The sequence below is a fragment of the Liolophura sinensis genome, chromosome 13, assembly GCF_032854445.1.
Source record: "Liolophura sinensis isolate JHLJ2023 chromosome 13, CUHK_Ljap_v2, whole genome shotgun sequence".
Lineage (NCBI taxonomy): Eukaryota > Metazoa > Mollusca > Polyplacophora > Chitonida > Chitonidae > Liolophura > Liolophura sinensis.
In genome coordinates, this window is record NC_088307.1 from 2,686,040 (window position 1) to 2,711,814 (window position 25,775).

At 37.3% G+C, this 25,775-nt stretch overlaps 1 protein-coding gene across 1 annotated transcript; it reads right to left on the reverse strand.

Annotated features, from left to right (window-relative positions):
* Positions 1-3,398: 3,398 nt before the first annotated feature.
* LOC135480266 (lysosomal thioesterase PPT2-A-like) lies at positions 3,399-25,740 on the reverse strand. The gene is made up of 9 exons (XM_064760060.1): positions 25,542-25,740; positions 20,680-20,833; positions 18,723-18,815; positions 7,648-7,702; positions 7,173-7,225; positions 6,323-6,406; positions 6,084-6,168; positions 5,332-5,386; positions 3,399-3,872 (listed from the first exon to the last, which is right to left on the reverse strand). Exons 1-9 carry the CDS (start codon positions 25,686-25,688, stop codon positions 3,729-3,731), a joined length of 870 nt encoding a protein of 289 aa, XP_064616130.1. The 5' UTR covers positions 25,689-25,740; the 3' UTR covers positions 3,399-3,728.
* Between the last annotated feature and the right edge of the window lie 35 nt (positions 25,741-25,775).

Consider the following 25,775-nt stretch of genomic DNA (forward strand, 5'->3'; position numbering starts at 1 on the left):
TTCCACATTAATTATTTCTGAAGGTTAAGCTGGGATAAATGGAGCAAATCTCAGATCCACTCCAGCTCAAGAAGACGTCCGCATATAAGAGGTAATGACTGATACATGTAGTTTTGGATTGCTACAAAAACTGCTTGTCTCATAAAAACTAAAGTTTTACAAGCCGTGGTCATTTGATGCACATCTCAAATGTACTGTCATTCTTCCACCTTTCCGCATGTTTGCAAGGTGTTTATTCAAACATAAATCCAAAATCAAATTAACAATGTGCATAAATTGCGATGAAAGTTGCTCTTTTACATGCGAAAAGGTTGAGGAATTACAGAATATAAGATTTAGAAAACATTAAAAGTGGCATCTTTACACATATGTCCCATCAAGTCCACCATCACAAAATAAACACCACTTCTGAAACACACATAAACAGTGCTTCAGATCAATCGTATGTGGATAGTTTAACAGCATTTTCTACCAGCACCATCTGAAATATTTTGTAAAATCTTGATTTTGGAAAAATATGTATTTGCCTTACACTGCATTAAATGCGCACTGCGCATTTGCATTAAGAAGGCATTTTAATACCTGGGAGTAGTTTTACATGTAAGTGTACGGAGACTGTTCCTGGTTACACTTTAGAAAGTGTTTACTTAATGCTGAGATAATACATATTCACACCTTAATTTTCGTAAAAAAAAAATCAAAACAACAAAAAAAAAACAAAAAATTTCTTCACAAATTACAAACATAATCCAATTAATCAAAAATATACATTGTATCTTTTATCAACTATTGAACTATTATGTTAAAATATTTATATCTTTCATTGTGTCAAAAATGTAAACAAATTTTATCACACTTTGTATTTTTGGTACATTATTAAAGCTGAATTAGGGCTTACTCTGGAATACACACAGCATTTTCAGTTTTCGCATACCATTAACATACACAGAGGAGATATGGCTTTGTTTTGAACTTGCAGACAGATAAAGGTGTCACACATACTAGTAACCATAGAAACCAACATCCATTTTGCCACAAATGTCTGTGTACCAGTACTTTTTCAATCTCTTTCTGAACATGCATCATTAACTACCACAAAACTGCCATTTCATCACTCTCCTTCACAACTTTAGTCAACTGATAAAAGTATGCATTTTATAAACAACAGAAAATAATAAAATAGAAATAAAACACACACATCGTTTTATAAAAAATCAAAGGAATCAACATTCTTCATTCAAAACCTCTTGTTTTAAAATGTCAACATAAATACCTTAAAGATCCAATGTATCAAAAATATTGAACAATTCAGTCTTGTTTTTTGGTTCAACTAAACACTTGCCTAAAACACACAAAAATGTACAGTTTAACTTGCAACATCACAGGTAACATGGGTACATACAGGTATGTAAAATAGTTGAGCTTAAAAGGTATTAAAGGGTAATTTCCTGGTCCTTAGTAATGTTCACAACACACATAACTATCTCCTACAGAGGGGACATTATAAATACACACATCAAAAGTATTACAAAACATCCGTGGTTTGCCTGGCCCATCTGATAGTAGGAGAAGTACTGATTGATTAATTGTTTACCCCGTTGTAGTCGTGTAAGTGCAAATTGCACTTGCCGTGAACTGTTTACCTAAAGTACATGTATACACTAATGTCAAGCCACTTTAGCGTGTAATCCAAACCGTGGCTGCAAGAATCTAATCTGTGACTGCTAAAATCCAAACGCGACTGCAACAATCCATAACTTGATAGTTACAATCTAAACCATGACTGTTACAGTCCAAACCGCGACTGCAACAATCCATAACGTGATAGTTACAGTCTAAACCATGACTGTTACAGTCCAAACCGCGACTGTAACAATCCATAACATGATAGTTACAGTCTAAACCATGACTGCTACAGGCCAAACCGCGACTGCAACAATCCATAACGTGATAGTTACATTCTAAACCATGACTGCTACAGGCCAAACCGGCACTGCAACAATCCATAACGTGATAGTTACAGTCTAAACCATGACTGCTACAGGCCAAACCGCGACTGCAACAATCCATAACGTGATAGTTACAATCTAAACCATGACTGTTACAGTCCAAACCGCGACTGCAACAATCCATAACGTGATAGTTACAATCTAAACCATGACTGTTACAGTCCAAACCGCGACTGCAACAATCCATAATGTGATAGTTACAGTCTAAACCATGACTGTTACAGGCCAAACCGGGACTGCAACAATCCATAACGTGATAGTTACAGTCTAAACCATGACTGCTACAGGCCAAACCGTGACTGCAACAATCCATAACGTGATAGTTACAATCTAAACCATGACTGTTACAGTCCAAACCGCGACTGCAACAATCCATAATGTGATAGTTACAGTCTAAACCATGACTGTTACAGGCCAAACCGGGACTGCAACAATCCATAACGTGATAGTTACAGTCTAAACCATGACTGCTACAGGCCAAACCGTGACTGCAACAATCCATAACGTGATAGTTACAGTCTAAACCATGACTGTTACAGGCCAAACCGTGACTGCAACAATCCATAACGTGATAGTTACAATCTAAACCATGGCTGTTACAGTCCAAGCCGTGACTGCAACAATCCTACTGGTACCATCACTAACAGTACAGCAGTGTCAAGTGCTAGACAAATCCACAGGGCGTAATAAAGCCGTGGTGTAAAATAGCCTTGTGGATTTGGAATGTAGATTGTATCTCAAGACCAGATTCATCTCTTTGACTTCAGTGTTAAAACTGTTACGAAAAAATGTTTTTTACAAACTGTGAAGTACCTAATATCAACCATTCTGCAGCACTTTTATGACTATTCATCATCTTAATTACAAATTGTCATGGGGAGAGTAATGGATTCTATTTGGGTAGCTTAAGTATTGATCGATTTAAAACAAGATATTTAAAATTGAAAAAGTACTGTAAAAAATCTCATTTTCAAGAACTTTCAAAGTCTTGAAACCTTTCTGCAAAATTCAAGTACTTTCAAGGATTTCAAAGACCTGTGGGAATAACAAGCCCTGTGGCAGGGGTTTTCATAATAAAATAGGGTCAATTATTCCTTCCCCCTGAGGTGGCAATCATAGCATTTTACATGACCATTTGGTGAAGTGTGTTCCTCCCTCTATAAAAGTTCAGGTAAAGAATAAACATATTTCAATCATGAATTTAAATATTATAGACAGCATTTTGATAGAAATGGTAGCATATTTTTACATGATTTGTTATCCCAATTTGTGTTAACTTGTGTGACTTATGAATCCGATGAAATGCATAGATTTATGGGCCTTCAAGTTCTTATATAGAAAATTATATTAAAAACATACAAAGATGGATGCCAAAACAGGGCAAGTTGCGCTTCCATACAAATGTCACAATGGTCACCCCACATGCATTATTATAATAAAACTCTTGTGTACTGCATTACAAGTAACAGTAAATATCCATTACAAAATAAGGTCAAGGTACCCTTACTCACGAGCATTCAGGAGATAAACCCTTATCAAGACCTTCATGTATTTCTGTTACAATGTCAAAACAAACAAACAGACAGACTCAGTGAGCCGTTGGATCATTTCAGGGGGAAAATAAACAATTAAAATAACAGATGCTGCACAACATGATCTATGCGGAAAAACACAGATGGTTGTCTCCACCGATGAACGTGTATTGGCACTGTTTCACCTCTAGGAGAGCCATGGGAGTATGCAGCATTCAAAGACTGTCTTGTTAGAGTGCCAGTGAACATGTTCGACTCCCGGTATTTCATACTTGTGAATCGCTCCTCTCTGGTCCAGAGTTTTCAAGCCAAACCAGTCATGGATGTACCACTGGAAGGAACAAACACAGAGGACAGGCTAGTAATGGCATATTACTAAAATTCACACAGGCACTGAGAAATATTACCGTATTTCACCTAAAGTTTGGCATATAAATATGCTTCTTCAGCAGCACATGAAGGCACTGAAATGATAGGCCCTACCCTAGATGCCAACACTCAAGTTTTTCTGATAAACTAATCAAACTTTACAAAAATATTTTTAAATGACCTATTTACTCCTTGTTAAAAGGACTTGATTCCAGTAACAGTTAAATGACAGTTAATGTACGGACCTCAGATGTCTGTGTTCATTCAGTAACAAGTGGAGCCATGCCCTGGATTCATAGAGTCTGGTTATAAGTTGTAATTATATTCAATCTCAGTATTTATTTATTATCATGCATGTTTGTACTCTGAGTTGAGTCTGCAATAAAACTAAATAATAATATTTATTTATTTATCCTTTTGATTGGTGTTTTATGCCATACTCAAGAAAATTTCACTTACAGGCCGGTGGGCCAGCATGATGGTGGGAGGAGACTCGATAATAATAATAACAACAAAGTGAACAAATCAATTAGAATCACTCGACAAGTAAAATGTGTGACTTGAGAAACGTAACAGTACAGTACTTAGGAGAAATACAGTACTGCACTCTACCCGGTTTTCTCCCACCATAATTCTGGTTGCCTTCATGCAAGTGAAACAGTCTTGCCCAGTGAGTGTGTTCAAATCCAGCCCTGGCTGATGCAACTTTGATCATAAATATGCATATACTGTAAAGGTATATCAGGTAACCATTGAAGCACACGCTTTCCCAAGGTCTAAGCTCAGTTTCCTCCAACCATAAAACCAAACCAAACCCCAGAAATACATTGGTTTTATTGCGGTCTTTTTTGTGTTATTTTTTTCCCAAAAATTTATTTTCTGGTTTATGGGTGGAGAAATTTTGGCAATGGTTGTGACCCAGTGTGAAAAAAAACTGTTACACCATCCTGAGAAAAAGCTAGGCAAAGCTGTAAGGGATACACTGAGGATAGAAGTGTGAAGCAGGTATACTAACACACATTGTTTGGTATTTTGTATGCACTCAAAATAATAACATAAATAACCTAAAAATTAGACCCCAAAAGAGCATTTTTTTGGAGGGAAATAAATGTCAAGAGATATTACTTCTGGAGCGAAAATGTACATGTTCCCAGTAGAATTTCATCCTATCTTATAAATCACCTTCCGAAATCAACAGAACTCCCAGAATCTGGAAAAATTAGCGACTTAAGTCATGGATGAAATTTTCGGCCATTGAAGGTACTTGCATTCAAAAACTACCATACCACAAACAAAAATACGGCTCTATTAAATCATGAAGAATTAGTAAAACATTTCACAAAACAAACAAACAAACATGGATATATTTTAGTTCAAAAGAACCTGTAACACTTGACAATACAAACAAAACTAACACTTACTGGTTGGTTCTTCATTTCTACCACTGTCTCATTTTCATTATAAAAGGCAAAATGACTGAAATGAAACAATAATATCTTAGATGATGTCAGAAAAGACACCTTCAACAAAAACCTGAGAAAAACCCATTTCTTTAAAAATGAATTTAATCTATTTAGTTATTTATTCCATCTGACTTGTTTGACACCATCCTCAACAATTTTTCACTTATTAGTGATGCCGGTCAGTTTAATAGGTTGGAGAAATCAGGGTTTTCTGAGCAAACCACCAAGCTTTGGAAAATTACAGTAACCATGGTAACAGGCCTAGTCTCCCGAATAACAAATTTTTAGAAGGGAATTTGTCTGCAACAGTTACCCTAATTCTTCAACCTTTTCACCTGCCTCTGTAACCAATATTTTGAAACATTCTGCGAGAACTATAGGGCATAGTGAATTAATCTGCACACTGTTATGAAGCTTGTATTATCTTTAATGACACAAATTATTTTTAGCCTCAGTTTCATAATAGTTGTATGCATAAATACCACGGAAAAAAGTGCATCAGTGGTTGAAAAGGTTGAAGATTTACAGTTAGCTACAAATTCACTTTTATATACCAACTAAAGCTGAATTCAACCCGTAAAATATAAATAACGACAATATTATACATGTAGGTAACTTTAAAGTGGATCATTACTTTACAAACCAATTACGACAAACTTGGAAGTTAGTGATAAAGACACTGATATCAACGTTTCACAAGTAACATATACCTGGATTGCCAAGGGGTGATAACTCCGTCATTGGGTCCACCAATCAGCACCAAGTTTTTCAAACTGCTGAAATTCTCCTTGAATTCTGTGCAAACACAGAAAAATCCATAAAAAGATGAATCACAAATTTTACATGAAAACCATCGAACCTTAATTTTTTGCAGATAGATCAAAATAATCCTCAAAACCTGTCCATACAGGTTTTACATGAATTACAAAGCATCAACAAGGTACTTTACCTTGGCTTCGGGGATTAAACGTCTGATTATTCAAGATCGCCAGAAATTGAGACTCCTTCAGATAAAGTGGCTGGTGATGAGGATCTGAAATGAGAACACAATGCGTACAGAAATAACAGTTACTGAATTAAGAACATAATGCATACAGAAATAACAATTACTCATACTGAACTGAGAACATACTGCACAAAGAAATAAAGTTTTTGAATTGAGAGCATAATGCATTAGAAATAACAGTTACTAAATTGAAATAAGCCAACAATAAACAAAATCCGCACTTGAATTTAAGAAATAATAATGCCTCTAACCCCTGCCATTCACAAGCCATCCAGCAAACCTCTTGACAAACTGCCAATTGCAAGGGTTGAACCTCCAACCTCCAAAGTGAGGGGTTGAGGGATTTTGGCGGAAGCCATTACTCTGCTTGATCTTCATTTTGTCATTATCCAGGTATCATCAAATAGATATTTTATATTTTATGCACTATTTACACATTTGTCTTATGCATATATAAGAAAAAGACAATGTAACCGCTTAACAAAATATGCATAAACAGGCATAGTAAATATACACCACAAACCTTTTTTTCACCAATTCTGTTGCCAATTATTAGCTTAAAACAAAGCACATTTATGGTTTCACGAATGCTTCAAAACATACTGTAAATCGTCAATCGTTTCAATTACTAAAGCACTTTTTTCAGTAAAGGTCATTTGTTTGTGTCATTAAAGGTGTAAGCTTCATGAATCTGTGCAAATTATTTCTCTACATTCCATAGTTCTCTCAGAAAATTTCCAAATATTGGTTGCATAGGCAGCTGAAAAAGTTGAAGTATTGAGATAATACCAACCATTCCAGTAGTTAGCAATGGACAATTCTTGACCTGTTTGTGTGTAAAACAATCTGCAAAGAAACAAACACAAAAATACTGTTGAAATACCTCCATGGTTTACAGGAAGGTCTTATGCATTATTTTTATATGTGAAGATTAAAAAAGCACTCAGTGCCTTAAATGCTCAGGGTAATGCCATCATTTATATTACTCACCATGAAGGAATTCATGGAAAAACTATCTATCATAAAGAAACATTTTAAAATAACTACTTTGTGCAATATTAAATTCTGCTTTGAGAAGATATCACAAACTCATGCCTAAATCAAAACAGAAATTACATGTTTATGTATTACTTTTCAGGTGTTACCATACGCAATTCATCTCATAGAAAACTTCAAAAAAGAAATTTAAAAACTTTTCCAACAAGAGTAAGGCAAAACGTAAAGCATGATGTCACATTTGAAAAATAACTTGAACATCTCATTGTTACCTGTATATATTCTTTTTCAGATACTGCGGGAAGAGATACTTCAAATAGTTACTGTCTGAAATTATTTAAAAAAACAGACATTACAAATTTACAATGAACACCAATTACTTTTGCTGCAAAAGAGAGTGTGGGTTCCATCCCATACCTGGGAACTTTGCTGCAAAAGAAAGTGTGGGTTCCATCCCATTCCTGGGAACTTTGCTGCAAAAGAAAGTGTGGGTTCCATCCCATTCCTCGGAACTTTGGCAAAAGAAAGTGTGGGTTCCATCCCATACCTGGGAACTTTGCTGCAAAAGAAAGTGTGGGTTCCATCCCATTCCTGGGCAGTTTGCTGCAAAAGAAAGTGTGGGTTCCATCCCATTCCTGGGAACTTTGGCAAAAGAAAGTGTGGGTTCCATCCCATTCCTGGGCAGTTTGCTGCAAAAGAGAGTGTGGGTTCCATCCCATTCCTGGGCAGTTTGCTGCAAAATGAAGTGTGGGTTCCATCCCATTCCTGGGCAGTTTGCTGCAAAAGAGAGTGTGGGTTCCATCCCATACCTGGGAACTTTGCTGCAAAAGAAAGTGTGGGTTCCATCCCATTCCTGGGAACTTTGGCAAAAGAAAGTGTGGGTTCCATCCCATTCCTGGGCAGTTTGCTGCAAAATGAAGTGTGGGTTCCATCCCATTCCTGGGCAGTTTGCTGCAAAAGAGAGTGTGGGTTCCATCCCATTCCTGGGCAGTTTGCTGCAAAAGAGAGTGTGGGTTCCATCCCATTCCTGGGCAGTTTGCTGCAAAAGAGAGTGTGGGTTCCATCCCATTCCTGGGCAGTTTGCTGCAAAATGAAGTGTGGGTTCCATCCCATTCCTGGGCAGTTTGCTGCAAAAGAGAGTGTGGGTTCCATCCCATTCCTGGGCAGTTTGCTGCAAAAGAGAGTGTGGGTTCCATCCCATTCCTGGGCAGTTTGCTGCAAAAGAGAGTGTGGGTTCCATCCCATTCCTGGGCAGTTTGTTGCAAAAGAAAGTGTGGGTTCCATCCCATTCCTGGGCAGTTTGCTGCAAAAGAGAGTGTGGGATCCATCCCATTCCTGGGCAGTTTGTTGCAAAAGAAAGTGTGGGTTCCATCCCATTCCTGTGCAGGCTCCTTTGTGACAGTATGTGGTCACTGGTGCTCAATGGGCCACTGGTGCTGTCTTGTTTTTCCTGAAGGCCACTTGTCATCGAACAATGTGGCAATGTGGCATACATGTCACGCAGTAAAGCAGAGCATACATGTCACTCAGTCAAGTAGAGCATACATGTCACTCCGTAAAGTAGAGCATACATGTCACTCAGTAAAGTAGAGCATACATGTCACTCAGTAATATAGAGCATACATGTCACTCAGTAAAGTAGAGCATACATGTCACTCAGTAAAGTAAAGCATACATGTCACTCAGTAAAGTAGAATGTACATCACACAGTAAAGTAGAGCATACATGTCACTCGGTAAAGTAGAGCATACATGTCACTCAGTAAAGTAGAGCATACATATCACTCAGTAAAGTAGAACATACATGTAACTCAGTAAAGTAGAGCATACATATCACTCAGTAAAGTAAAGCATACATGTCACTCAGTAAAGTAGAACATACATGTCACTCAGTAAAGTAGAGCACACATGTCACTCAGTAAAGTAGAGCATACATGTCACTCAGTAAAGTAGAGCATACATGTCACTCAGTAAAGTAGAGTGTACATGTCACTCAGTAAGGTAGAGCAAACATGTCACTCAGTAAAGTAGAGCATACATGTCACTCAGTAAAGTAGAGCATACATGTCACTCAGTAAAGTAGAGCATACATGTCACTTAGTAAAGTAGATAGTACATGTCACTCAGTAAGGTAGAGCATACATGTCACTGAGTAAAGTAGAGCATACATGTCACTCAGTAAAGTAGAACATACGTCACTGAGTAAAGTAGAACATAGGTCACACAGTAAAGTAGAACATACGTCACACAGTAAAGTAGAGCATACATGTCACTCAGTAATGTATAGCATACATGTCACTGAGTAAAGTAGAACATACGTCACACAGTAAAGTAGAACATACATGTCACTCAGTAAAGTAGAGCATACATGTCACTCAGTAAAGTAGAGCATACATGTCACGCAGTAAAGTAGAGCATACATGTCACTCAGTAAAGTAGAACATACGTCACTCAGTAAAGTAGAGCATACATGTCACTCATTAAAGTAGAGCATACATGTCACTCAGTAAAGTAGAGCATACATGTCACTCAGTAAAGTAGAGCATACATGTCACTCAGTAAAGTAGAGCATACATGTCACTCAGTAAAGTAGAGTGTACATGTCACTCAGTAAAGTAGAGCACACATGTCACTCAGTAAAGTAGAACATACGTCACTCAGTAAAGTAGAGCATACATGTCACTCATTAAAGTAGAGCATACATGTCACTCAGTAAAGTAGAGCATACATGTCACTCAGTAAAGTAGAGCATACATGTCACTCAGTCAAGTAGAGCACACATGTCACTCAGTAAAGTAGAGCATACATGTCACTCAGTAAAGTAGAGCATACATGTCACTCAGTAAAGTAGAGTGTACATGTCACTCAGTAAGGTAGAGCAAACATGTCACTCAGTAAAGTAGAGCATACATGTCACTCAGTAAAGTAGAGCATACATGTCACTCAGTAAAGTAGAGCATACATGTCACTTAGTAAAGTAGATAGTACATGTCACTCAGTAAGGTAGAGCATACATGTCACTGAGTAAAGTAGAGCATACATGTCACTCAGTAAAGTAGAACATACGTCACTGAGTAAAGTAGAACATAGGTCACACAGTAAAGTAGAACATACGTCACACAGTAAAGTAGAGCATACATGTCACTCAGTAATGTATAGCATACATGTCACTCAGTAAAGTAACACATACGTCACACAGTAAAGTAGAACATACATGTCACTCAGTAAAGTAGAGCATACATGTCACTCAGTAAAGTAAAGCATACATGTCACGCAGTAAAGTAGAGCATACATGTCACTCAGTAAAGTAGAGTGTACATGTCACTCAGTAAGGTAGAGCATACATGTCACTCAGTAAAGTAGAGCATACATGTCACTCAGTAAAGTAGAACATACATGTAACTCAGTAAAGTAGAACATACATGTAACTCAGTAAAGTAGAGCATACATGTCACTCAGTAAAGTAGAGCATACATGTCACTCAGTAAAGTAGAGCATACATGTCACTTAGTAAAGTAGATAGTACATGTCACTCAGTAAGGTAGAGCATACATGTCACTGAGTAAAGTAGAGCATACATGTCACTCAGTAAAGTAGAACATACGTCACTGAGTAAAGTAGAACATAGGTCACACAGTAAAGTAGAACATACGTCACACAGTAAAGTAGAGCATACATGTCACTCAGTAATGTATAGCATACATGTCACTCAGTAAAGTAGAACATACGTCACACAGTAAAGTAGAACATACATGTAACTCAGTAAAGTAGAGCATACATGTCACTCAGTAAAGTAGAGCATACATGTCACGCAGTAAAGTAGAGCATACGTCACTCAGTAAAGTAGAACATACGTCACTCAGTAAAGTAGAGCAAACATGTCACTCATTAAAGTAGAGCATACGTCACACAGTAATGTAGAACAAACATGTCACTCAGTAAAGTAGAGCATACATGTCACTCAGTAAAGTAGAACATACGTCACACAGTAATGTAGAACATACATGTCACTCAGTAAAGTAGAGCATACATGTCACTCAGTAAAGTAGAGCATACATGTCACTGAGTAAAGTAGAACAAACATGTCACTCAGTAAAGTAGAGCATACATGTCACTGAGTAAAGTAGAACATACGTCACTCAGTAAAGTAGAGCATACATGTCACACAGTAAAGTAGAGCATACATGTCACTCATTAAAGTAGAGCATACATGTCACTCAGTAAAGTAGAACATACGTCATACAGTAATGTAGAACATACATGTCACTCAGTAAAGTAGAGCATACATGTCACTCAGTAAAGTAGAGCATACATGCCACGCAGTAAAGTAGAGCATACATGTCACTCAGTAAAGTAGAACATACGTCACTCAGTAAAGTAGAGCATACATGTCACTCATTAAAGTAGAGCATACATGTCACTCAGTAAAGTAGAGCATACATGTCACTGAGTAAAGTAGAGCATACATATCACTCAGTAAAGTAGAGCATACATGTCACTCAGTAAAGTAGAGTGTACATGTCACTCAGTAAAGTAGAGCACACATGTCACTCAGTAAAGTAGAACATACGTCACTCAGTAAAGTAGAGCATACATGTCACTCATTAAAGTAGAGCATACATGTCACTCAGTAAAGTAGAGCATACATGTCACTCAGTAAAGTAGAGCATACATGTCACTCAGTCAAGTAGAGCACACATGTCACTCAGTAAAGTAGAGCATACATGTCACTCAGTAAAGTAGAGCATACATGTCACTCAGTAAAGTAGAGTGTACATGTCACTCAGTAAGGTAGAGCAAACATGTCACTCAGAAAAGTAGAGCATACATGTCACTGAGTAAAGTAGAGCATACATGTCACTCAGTAAAGTAGAGCATACATGTCACTCAGTAAAGTAGATAGTACATGTCACTCAGTAAGGTAGAGCATACATGTCACTGAGTAAAGTAGAGCATACATGTCACTCAGTAAAGTAGAACATACGTCACTGAGTAAAGTAGAACATAGGTCACACAGTAAAGTAGAACATACGTCACACAGTAAAGTAGAGCATACATGTCACTCAGTAATGTATAGCATACATGTCACTCAGTAAAGTAACACATACGTCACACAGTAAAGTAGAACATACATGTCACTCAGTAAAGTAGAGCATACATGTCACTCAGTAAAGTAGAGCATACATGTCACGCAGTAAAGTAGAGCATACATGTCACTCAGTAAAGTAGAGCATACATGTCACTCAGTAAAGTAGAGCATACATGTCACTCAGTAAAGTAGAGTGTACATGTCACTCAGTAAGGTAGAGCATACATGTCACTCAGTAAAGTAGAGCATACATGTCACTCAGTAAAGTAGAACATACATGTAACTCAGTAAAGTAGAACATACATGTAACTCAGTAAAGTAGAGCATACATGTCACTCAGTAAAGTAGAGCATACATGTCACTCAGTAAAGTAGAGCATACATGTCACTCAGTAATGTATAGCATACATGTCACTCAGTAAAGTAACACATACGTCACACAGTAAAGTAGAACATACATGTCACTCAGTAAAGTAGAGCATACATGTCACGCAGTAAAGTAGAGCATACATGTCACTCAGTAAAGTAGAGCATACATGTCACTCAGTAAAGTAGAGCATACATGTCACTTAGTAAAGTAGAGTGTACATGTCACTCAGTAAGGTAGAGCATACATGTCACTCAGTAAAGTAGAGCATACATGTCACTCAGTAAAGTAGAACATACATGTAACTCAGTAAAGTAGAACATACATGTAACTCAGTAAAGTAGAGCATACATGTCACTCAGTAAAGTAGAGCATACATGTCACTCAGTAAAGTAGAGCATACATGTCACTTAGTAAAGTAGATAGTACATGTCACTCAGTAAGGTAGAGCATACATGTCACTGAGTAAAGTAGAGCATACATGTCACTCAGTAAAGTAGAACATACGTCACTGAGTAAAGTAGAACATAGGTCACACAGTAAAGTAGAACATACGTCACACAGTAAAGTAGAGTATACATGTCACTCAGTAATGTATAGCATACATGTCACTCAGTAAAGTAACACATACGTCACACAGTAAAGTAGAACATACATGTCACTCAGTAAAGTAGAGCATACATGTCACTCAGTAAAGTAGAGCATACATGTCACGCAGTAAAGTAGAGCATACATGTCACTCAGTAAAGTAGAGCATACATGTCACTCAGTAAAGTAGAGCATACATGTCACTCAGTAAAGTAGAGTGTACATGTCACTCAGTAAGGTAGAGCATACATGTCACTCAGTAAAGTAGAGCATACATGTCACTCAGTAAAGTAGAACATACATGTAACTCAGTAAAGTAGAACATACATGTAACTCAGTAAAGTAGAGCATACATGTCACTCAGTAAAGTAGAGCATACATGTCACTCAGTAAAGTAGAGCATACATGTCACTCAGTAAAGTAGAACATACATGTAACTCAGTAAAGTAGAACATACATGTAACTCAGTAAAGTAGAGCATACATGTCACTCAGTAAAGTAGAGCATACATGTCACTCAGTAAAGTAGAGCATACATGTCACTCAGTAATGTATAGCATACATGTCACTCAGTAAAGTAGAGCATACATGTCACTGAGTAAAGTAGAACATACGTCACTCAGTAAAGTAGAGCATACATGTCACACAGTAAAGTAGAGCATACATGTCACTCATTAAAGTAGAGCATACATGTCACTCAGTAAAGTAGAACATACGTCATACAGTAATGTAGAACATACATGTCACTCAGTAAAGTAGAGCATACATGTCACTCAGTAAAGTAGAGCATACATGCCACGCAGTAAAGTAGAGCATACATGTCACTCAGTAAAGTAGAACATACGTCACTCAGTAAAGTAGAGCATACATGTCACTCAGTAATATAGAGCATACATGTCACTCAGTAAAGTAGAGCATACATGTCACTGAGTAAAGTAGAGCATACATGTCACTCAGTAAAGTAGAGCATACATGTCACTCAGTAAAGTAGAGTGTACATGTCACTCAGTAAAGTAGAGCACACATGTCACTCAGTAAAGTAGAACATACGTCACTCAGTAAAGTAGAGCATACATGTCACTCATTAAAGTAGAGCATACATGTCACTCAGTAAAGTAGAGCATACATGTCACTCAGTAAAGTAGAGCATACATGTCACTCAGTCAAGTAGAGCACACATGTCACTCAGTAAAGTAGAGCATACATGTCACTCAGTAAAGTAGAGCATACATGTCACTCAGTAAAGTAGAGTGTACATGTCACTCAGTAAGGTAGAGCAAACATGTCACTCAGAAAAGTAGAGCATACATGTCACTCAGTAAAGTAGAGCATACATGTCACTCAGTAAAGTAGAGCATACATGTCACTCAGTAAAGTAGATAGTACATGTCACTCAGTAAGGTAGAGCATACATGTCACTGAGTAAAGTAGAGCATACATGTCACTCAGTAAAGTAGAACATACGTCACTGAGTAAAGTAGAACATAGGTCACACAGTAAAGTAGAACATACGTCACACAGTAAAGTAGAGCATACATGTCACTCAGTAATGTATAGCATACATGTCACTCAGTAAAGTAACACATACGTCACACAGTAAAGTAGAACATACATGTCACTCAGTAAAGTAGAGCATACATGTCACTCAGTAAAGTAGAGCATACATGTCACGCAGTAAAGTAGAGCATACATGTCACTCAGTAAAGTAGAGCATACATGTCACTCAGTAAAGTAGAGCATACATGTCACTCAGTAAAGTAGAGTGTACATGTCACTCAGTAAGGTAGAGCATACATGTCACTCAGTAAAGTAGAGCATACATGTCACTCAGTAAAGTAGAACATACATGTAACTCAGTAAAGTAGAACATACATGTAACTCAGTAAAGTAGAGCATACATGTCACTCAGTAAAGTAGAGCATACATGTCACTCAGTAAAGTAGAGCATACATGTCACTCAGTAATGTATAGCATACATGTCACTCAGTAAAGTAACACATACGTCACACAGTAAAGTAGAACATACATGTCACTCAGTAAAGTAGAGCATACATGTCACGCAGTAAAGTAGAGCATACATGTCACTCAGTAAAGTAGAGCATACATGTCACTCAGTAAAGTAGAGCATACATGTCACTTAGTAAAGTAGAGTGTACATGTCACTCAGTAAGGTAGAGCATACATGTCACTCAGTAAAGTAGAGCATACATGTCACTCAGTAAAGTAGAACATACATGTAACTCAGTAAAGTAGAACATACATGTAACTCAGTAAAGTAGAGCATACATGTCACTCAGTAAAGTAGAGCATACATGTCACTCAGTAAAGTAGAGCATACATGTCACTTAGTAAAGTAGATAGTACATGTCACTCAGTAAGGTAGAGCATACATGTCACTGAGTAAAGTAGAGCATACATGTCACTCAGTAAAGTAGAACATACGTCACTGAGTAAAGTAGAACATAGGTCACACAGTAAAGTAGAACATACGTCACACAGTAAAGTAGAGTATACATGTCACTCAGTAATGTATAGCATACATGTCACTCAGTAAAGTAACACATACGTCACACAGTAAAGTAGAACATACATGTCACTCAGTAAAGTAGAGCATACATGTCACTCAGTAAAGTAGAGCATACATGTCACTCAGTAAAGTAGAGCATACATGTCACTCAGTAAAGTAGAGCATACATGTCACTCAGTAAAGTAGAGCATACATGTCACTCAGTAAAGTAGAGTGTACATGTCACTCAGTAAGGTAGAGCATACATGTCACTCAGTAAAGTAGAGCATACATGTCACTCAGTAAAGTAGAACATACATGTAACTCAGTAAAGTAGAACATACATGTAACTCAGTAAAGTAGAGCATACATGTCACTCAGTAAAGTAGAGCATACATGTCACTCAGTAAAGTAGAGCATACATGTCACTCAGTAATGTATAGCATACATGTCACTCAGTAAAGTAACACATACGTCACACAGTAAAGTAGAACATACATGTCACTCAGTAAAGTAGAGCATACATGTCACTCAGTAAAGTAGAGCATACATGTCACGCAGTAAAGTAGAGCATACATGTCACTCAGTAAAGTAGAGCATACATGTCACTCAGTAAAGTAGAACATACATGTAACTCAGTAAAGTAGAACATACATGTAACTCAGTAAAGTAGAGCATACATGTCACTCAGTAAAGTAGAGCATACATGTCACTCAGTAAAGTAGAGCATACATGTCACTTAGTAAAGTAGATAGTACATGTCACTCAGTAAGGTAGAGCATACATGTCACTGAGTAAAGTAGAGCATACATGTCACTCAGTAAAGTAGAACATACGTCACTGAGTAAAGTAGAACATAGGTCACACAGTAAAGTAGAACATACGTCACACAGTAAAGTAGAGCATACATGTCACTCAGTAATGTATAGCATACATGTCACTCAGTAAAGTAGAACATACGTCACACAGTAAAGTAGAACATACATGTAACTCAGTAAAGTAGAGCATACATGTCACTCAGTAAAGTAGAGCATACATGTCACGCAGTAAAGTAGAGCATACGTCACTCAGTAAAGTAGAACATACGTCACTCAGTAAAGTAGAGCAAACATGTCACTCATTAAAGTAGAGCATACATGTCACTCAGTAAAGTAGAGTGTACATGTCACAGAAATTTTTTCAATTCAACATATATGAGTATAACACTCTAAACAACAATCAAATAAAACAACAAATAAATTCATTCCATATATTTATCATCAATTGAACGTGATGAGTTACCCAGTATAATACCCAGTATAATAACTAACATATTAGACCAAAGATAGGTTTTATTCAGTATTTAACAATGCTTATCCTAAGAGTTATCAAATAACTGCAAATTATCATTTTTAGCTCGCCTGTAAGAAGAAAGGAGAGGTACTGTGAGAGGCAGATCAGGGGCTCACAGTGACAGTATCGGTGTCCAGTTCAGGGTCCAAAGTTTTGGCCAATCATAAGGTTGTAATGCCCCACAAAATAGAAGTCTTGTCAGTTGTTAAAGCTACCTCTTCCCAGGTTGTTTCAATACCTGTCCGTTGGCAAAAAACAAGAGCTTATATGACTGTGAACAAAAGCCATCATCTGGTGCTGTAATGCTACCAAGTGTTCTATTGACCTTGAACTCAATGCCATCATGCACTGAAACTTATGGATTCACCAGCTTTCGGCTCCGACCAAATTTTGTGGAGGTCCGCGCTCTATTTATTAATCGTGTCAATGCATTTGCGCTGTCTCCTGTCATGTGTTGCCATGTCCAGTCTACAAACCACCTATTAACTTTGTGACGGCATATTGGTAACTCCGGAGAAGGCTTCCGAGTTAAAACAAAATATGAAAGTTTTGGCTAAGAAATTACTGTTCGACTTTGTCACATTTTCCCCAGAGCTGAGCTTGTGCATTACATGTCTCCTTTGTTATGTACACAACACGTGCTAGCTGGCGGCATTTATCAGTCATGTATTGTGCTTTTAGTGAGCTAGCCGTAGGCGGAGAAAGGTGACATTCAATCTGAACAGAATCAATGACTTTCCATGAACAGGTCATCATTGACACTCTCTCGTGCCAATGGTTATATCATTTCACTCTGTGGACAAAACAATTTTATCAGACAAGGATGGCGAGGCTCCACAAGCCAGTAATTTTTAATCGTTAAAAGAAAACAAAAATGCTCTGGAATATAACACATACATGGACTGATCTGGCCTTGAAAGCTGTGTGATGCTCAGAGTGTATGACAGATATGTTTTACACTGGCTTCCTGATCTATGCTGATCACAGTTCCTGCTGTGGCTCCCCATCGGTCACATACCCGAGGATTCTGGTGGACATGTACAGTATGATAGCGAACTGTACTCCAGTACAACCAGCTTCGTACACAAATTAATTACACAAATGCTTTGCCACAGTTACAGTAAATAAAAGGAAAAATCTGCTAGGAAGTAATGTAGATGACTTTATTAGCCACATGTTCACGTAACCAATTTGCACAAACAATTGGTCTGTTTTTGTGTCGTAAAAAAACCGAACAATCAGTTATTAAAACCTGTAACTGATTTTTTGGTTACATCAACCACTCAAATTTCATGGCCTGCTGTGGTTCTTACCTACTTTTCGCTATACAACGTTTACAAATTACATCTGTCTTTCTGTGTTCATATATATAGAGTTTATTTTCACTTTTTAAACATGTTTAAGGTACATGCAAAAGGAGGTTTCCCAACCAATTTTTTGTACCATGGTACATGTATGACATTCTTACCTCCATACTGTCCAGCTTGGGGAGAGCTCAGAGACACGAAGGAAATGACGTTATGTTTGATTGTTGACAAAACCCCGCGGCAAATCAGACCACCTGTGATTTAAAGACAACATAATATTCAGTCTTATAACAGAGTAAACAAATTAGCCTTACAACACAGTAAACAATTCAGTCTTATAACACAGTAAACAATTCAGTCTTACAACACAGTGAACAATTTGCACTCCTCTGTCCAGAGTTCAAATGAACTGCAACAGACACTGATCCGTTTCAAATTTAAAATCATTATTACCCTAACCGCTTCTGCAGCCAGTATTTTGAGACATTCTGAGAAACCTATGGTGTGTAGAGAAATAATTTGCACTTTCATGAAGCTTGCATCTTTAATGACACAAACAAATCCTTTTTAGTGTCATTTTCATTATAACTGTATGCATAAATTCCACTGAAAAAAGTGCTTTAGTGGTTGAAAAGGTTGAAGATTTTCAGTAAGTTTGCTGGAGGGTGGCCCATAATATTACTGTAAAATGGAAGTTATGCATATACTTATTATGAAAATGATCCTAAAAATTATATATTTATCTCATTAAAGATGCAAGCTTCATAAAACTGAGCTAATAATTTCTCCAAGCCCCAAAGCTCTCACAGAATGTCTCAAACTGCTGGTTGCAGCGGTGGTTGAAAAGGTTGAAAAATTAGGGTACATAGTCAGTGTTGTATATTCGTATTTATCGCAGCTGTCCAGACTCTTTAACATGCTTAAACATTACATCCAATGTATGCATACATCAGTAAATTAACCCATATAAAGTTTAAAGTATAGATGCTTAGTTACAAAACCAAGACATCACAGCTCGAAATAAGCCGAAATGTGCACACAGATTCGATGTGGTTTGATTTGTTTATTCACCAATTATATGTAAATAAGTCTTGTTTTAAAAAAGGTGAAGTACCAAGACTGCTAAAAAACAACTGGATTATGAAAAGTGTTAAATTTCATTACAGAGTAACTGGCGAGAACAGAAATCCCTGAGGGCTTGTTTTATCTGTACGACACATAAAATAATAGTATCTGCTGATAGAGATCAGTAGCAGCATATGCAGTGGTGAACAAATCACAGTTGTGAACAAATCATAACCACAGCTGTGAGCAAATCATAACCACAGCTGTGAGCAAATCATAACCACAGCTGTGAGCAAATCATAACCACAGCTGTGAGCAAGTCATAATCACAGTTGTGAGCAAGTCATAATCACAGTTGTGAGCAAATCATAACCACAGCTGTGAGCAAGTCATAATCACAGTTGTGAGCAAGTCATAATCACAGTTGTGAGCAAGTCATAACCACAGCTGTGAACAAATCGTAACCACAGCTGTGAACAAATCATAACCACAGTTGTGAAGAAATCATAATCACAGTAATAAACAAATAAACAAATAACTCTTAGTAATAAAATATCTCATGTGAATAAAGGTTAGGTGGAGTTTTATACATTAGATAGCAAAATAGAATTCATTATACTCTTAAACAAAGATAATGTTAAACAAAAAGAAACTTAAACAAAGAGCAATGTTAATTATTTGGACACAATGTTCTCCACCTGTTACATAGCTTTTCAGCTAATCAATAGCTTCCCCCCGAAAACCTTGGTATTTTAATTTATCCAATAATATATTATGGCCCACAGTGTCAAAGGCTTTAGAGAGGTCCAAAAATAGAGGCATACATGTAAATCATTTTTTCACAGAGAGAGATGGCTGCCAGAGAAGTAGAATGAAAACAGACACATCCAAACTGACATAAAACTGAAAACACTGCCATGTTGTCAATCTTAACCTATCAGGCAGCTCACATTTATTGTTATAACCTGTTCACAGTGTAGGGTTACTGATTGACGCCATGTTCAGGGAATGGAAAAGATTAGATCCTGTTGCCATGCTTACGGTCAGACCTACCTTGAGAAAAACAGACAACATGGACGCCATCTGGGTTCTGCTGAAAGATCTTCTTCATGCGTTCCTTGAAATAGTCGATTTGCTCCCACATGGGGCGAAGACTGAAGGCGCCATTAAACCCGTTCAGGATCGTCACATTGGTGCCTGGGTGAGCCTTCGTACAACAGAAAACCAATCAATGGTCACAGGACGTTAAAATCTGAGATTCATCAAACAGAAACCCATCATTTACTCTATCAGGGGTCACATGACAAATTTGCACTTTGTCACATTTTGTTACAGTCTCATTTATTACCCGCCTATAACATGTGCATGTGCGAAAAGGTTGTGGAGTTGTAGGGTAGATGTTGTCAGAACTCACCACTGGTGTTAACTCAGACATGGCATTTAATGCATTTTGTTTTTAAGCGTACACAGCTCAGTTCGGTTTGGTGGAGGCAAAATTCAGGGGAAGAATTAATCTCTAAGGATGACAAAAATAAAATACAACACAAAATTACCACATCAACAGGAACAAAAAAAAAGCAATGACGGAAGAAAGAAGGCAAATATACGTGCTGTCCCAATCAGTACGCAGGCTGGGCAGTGGGAGACGGTAGAATACCACACCCTTCATTTAAATACCACAAAAAAGACATGTCTCCCAGTCTAAGGGCAGAACATTTCAGTTGGTTTTTTGCCAGGAAGTTTTGAGATTTAAGAAAACATTTCATTTGGGTATAGGTCGCTTCATTCAAACTACACGTCCCTAAGTTGACACAACCAGTAGCTGTGAACAATTAGAAACATGATACATCAGGAAGAAACTGTGGATAACAACACCACTACTGTCCTTCATACCTTTTTTTTTTTTATACGTGGTTACAAAAACACCATAAGCGGTTACAAACACACCATAAATAAATAGTGCAACAGTACCCGAGCCGCAAACCTTGGGGGTTTGTGCATGCTTTAATCTCTCGTTTTGAAAAGCAGCCTTTTTTGTCCGCCAAACCTCTGCGCTCTCGCATAATCTGCCTAATCACACACTCATTTTAGAAGTACATGTAGGTGCACCATAATTCTCCTCATTTTGGGGACAAATATAAGCAGTGTTGAAAGAAAAATATTACATTTCTTTACCAGCCTTTTGGAAACGTAAAGGTATGAATATGTTGTTCATTAGATAGTCTAACCGTGTGAGAAAGAAGAAACTCAATATTCCTGCTATAGCTACATATATATTGGCTAAAATGAGCAGAAAAGGTGTCCAAAAAATCAGAAGAAATAGAGCAGGTGAAGAAAACTGCATGTATATATTTCTAGAGTACCAATTAAAACCACCGCCCTTTGTGAGGTACACTGTAGCAGAAAACTCTCCTAATTCAACACAGTCCAATTCAGCTGCAAATAGATTTGAGAATATTACATTATTAGTGAGAGGCTGATCTGCTTGTGACAAAAAAAAAAAAAACTTAAAACGGCCAGCAATACTCACATATACTAAACAATTAAGCATACCTTTCAGAGAACACAAAAGTTTCTGATCATACCTGTACATAGGTATATACCATTTACCTGCCTACCTCTTGGATGAACTGCTTGCAAATCTCATAATGTCTGGGTTCATTAAACAGGCCATGCATTAATATAACATGTTTATGACAAATCGCAGGCAAACCCCAACCCAAATACAAAACGGCACAAAATCCGAGCTTTAAACAAAGAGCCATATCACTGACTTTTGCCAGGTCAGTCAGATTAGCAGCAACACAGACCATTTACATGTATACACTTAACATATGTATACTCAACAGATAAGGCTTAACACACATTAGCCTTGGTTGTGGGCCAACTGTACAATATAAGAGGGTACATAGGGAGAGGGAGGAGCCATGTACACTGGACGGTATTAAAACCGGTTATAATTTCGAGCAATTTTTCACCAACTAATTTACATGCCCTGCTGTATGAGCTATAGTATGGAAGGGCGATTACACCAACCCTGAAAGTCTTTGTTAATTAAAATATAACAACAGGGTAGATTGATAGGAAACTTCGTTTATTCTAGTTAATTAAAAAGATGGGATTTCAAAGAAATCAATATTGAGAGTAAAATATACGTAAAAGATGCTCCATGAAAATCTCAATAAAACCTTTGGAACAGGTCTCTGTTGTTGGAAGGCATTCATGTTACCCCCAATGAATTTTAATGTTGTTGGCCTTGGTGAAAAATGATGTGGAAATTTTACATGTCATGTACAATATCAAAGTCACAGCAATTTACTAGATTTTTCACAAACTACACCTGGGGAAAGAAATTCCATGGAATTATAGAGGCTTTACAGTACTGATATTAAACTATGCAGGTATAAAGCAAGAAATATAACAATTTATGAAATGAGATGTTGGTAATAAAACTAAGGCCTTGTATGTTATTAAAGGAAGAGAAAACATAAAAATGATATAAAGTTCAAAAGAAAGAGTGCAAAAAGTTATTAATAAATGTGGTCTTCAATATTTTTTCCAATTTTTCCTTAAACAGAAAAAGACACTTGAAAATAATTTTTGTATGGTGGGTATTTGGGACCACCTTTTGGTATTTATAGTCTCTGTTTAATAATGTCATGCATGAGGATGTAACACAGGTTTAACAAATATTTTTGCACTAGAATTTGTTCTTTTCAGCTAACAAATGTATAAAACCTCAATTTGGATCACATTTATATTAGTAATACGTTCATAAATATTATCATAATTTAGGTTAAATGCATAGGTTTCGATATAAACAACAAATTTACATTCAAATAAATTTATTAGTCAAGCATTACATCCTTATTTAGAACATTATTATGCAACAACAACACCAAAAGTTGGTCCCAAATACCCACCATACAAAAATATTTTCAAATAAGTTTTGATGCTCTTTCATCTGATTTTGTCATCATTTTTATGTTTTTTCCCCCTTTAACAGACCACTCCATCCAGAACTACATTACAGTTGTCATGGTTACATTTTTTGTCAATGTAACTCTACCTTACCTCTTTTTTCAATAAATGTAGAAGCTCTGCTAGAGAAATGTGAAACCCTGTCACAGGTCAAAAGAGACCAACAATACTGGCCTGCATTTCAATACCCCCTTTTTACACATACCACAGAGGTACTGTAACAAAGGCTCTCCCTGTACGACTAAAATCCCTGCCACCAGATCATTTTCTTTGTTGTCGCTGGTTATGTATTACCTTTCAGCCAGGTAAACAATCTAAACCCCTTTCCAAATCATAGATTATTTCTTTCAAAAAACATTGCTTTCATGATTCAGAACAGAATTATCTTGTGCAACATGCTGCAATGACGACGTCAGTCTGATCTAAACTTTTTTCATGATTTAATCTGAAACAACTCCTATCTTATGACACACATGCCCAATCACGGTAAAATAAATTAATAATTTTCTATACCCTCAGCCAGTTTCTTAGAAAGTTACTTACTTCCATAAAGGCTGTTTTTATGTATTTAGATCTGACATAGACGTACTCGCGCGTTGTTACTTCAAACCTTTTTTTTAATGCGGCCAAGTCTGACAGCAAGTCCCACGAGGCTAGGTGCGTGAGTCTCACTTTCCTATTCTCTACTTCCCAACATATGAGGCAAGTGCACAGAAAAAGAGAGTCAACAAAGTTTACCCCAAATTTATGATTATAGCACGTACGTCTAAAGTGAAATGAACTGTGAGTTACGTGGTAAGTGCACCATTCTTCATATGCAGACTATTGGTTTTCAATTTTGGCCGGGTTTTCGGCACACGTTTACAACCTACCTTTCCATGTCAACATTAAAGATTTGATTTAACCCAGGTCACAGATGTCATTGATGGCTATACTGTCTCTAGGGCCTCATGAAAAGGGGAAAATACACAAACTCGTTGGTCAAGGCCCGGATCACACATGAAACCAGCATGTTCATGTGATTGAAAGACCAGCATCTTAAACCACTCAGCCTCAACCAGGATATCCCTTTCCCTGAATAAACTGAGATTTGTGTGGACCTGTTTGACTGTGATGAGCCCTTTTGGGAACATCACAGCTGAGGTTGCTATCAGGTGGTAAAGTGACGACAATTCACTGAAGAACCAGCCTTTCATAATGAGCATGAGAAGAGGCTCAATGACTACCAAAAGTACAAAAATAGTCTTTACATCTGCCACCCGTTTTTACAATATGATGTCTTTGGTGTTTTGAACCAAATCTGTCAACTGATGAAGACAACTGACTTTTTGTCAATGTAACACTTTTGGACACCTCCAGCCTATTCAACTAATATAAAGGCTCTGCAGCAGAAAAGCAAAACCTTGTCCCATGTCAAATGAGACAAACAGTACTTTCTGAGTTTCAATCTCAGAAACCCTGTCTTTTAAATATTCACCTCAGATAAAGTATCAAGACACACAAAGAGTTCCAAACTCTGGACAGAATCCACAGTAAGGATATAGTGCCCAGCTGTTTCCTCAATTAACATCATGATTAACCTACACTGTGACGTAATATGATAAATTCATGACATTGATGTACATCACAGTCATAGTTTCATAATCACCCTAAATGACCCTAAAATTTTATACATGACTTAAGTTACCGGTATTCATTATTCCAGATTCTAGGAGCTCTACTGATCTTAGAAAGGAGATCGTAGGAGTGTTAGCAAGATAAGATGATATCCAACTGGGAAAATGTAAATTTTAGCACCACCAATGCTCTCCGGACATTTATTTGCCTCCCTAAATGGTCTTGTGTGGTCGAATACTTGTGCGCTTAATTAAAAAATGTACAAACCAGAAAAACAAAACTAGAAAAAGTTACACAAGTAACCTGTGCACACGTACCTGTTGTATGAATCCATTCAAATGATCTAGCTCCGTAGTTGTCGCAAAAATCCCGTGCATTAAGATGACATGACGGTACGATGGGACCTCCACGAAAGTAACGAAAAGAGCAGCCAGTTTTAGCCACTGTGCCGCAGATAGTCCCATCTTCCCCTTGTGGCTGTCAGGATCGACGTCCAGGTCTGCAATGACAGATCCATTGCCTTCACCGCGAAACTCCCCGCGGAAGGTTAT

Excerpts from the sequence above, each read along its gene's own strand:
- LOC135480266 (XM_064760060.1), bottom strand. The coding sequence starts at position 25,688 with ATGGGACTATCTGCGGCACAGTGGCTAAAACTGGCTGCTCTTTTCGTT. Across the intron at positions 6,407-7,172 it reads CATTGCTAACTACTGGAATG|ATCCTCATCACCAGCCACTT; the intron begins GTTGGTATTATC and ends TTCTCATTTCAG. Across the intron at positions 6,169-6,322 it reads GTTTAATCCCCGAAGCCAAG|AATTCAAGGAGAATTTCAGC; the intron begins GTAAAGTACCTT and ends GTGTTTGCACAG.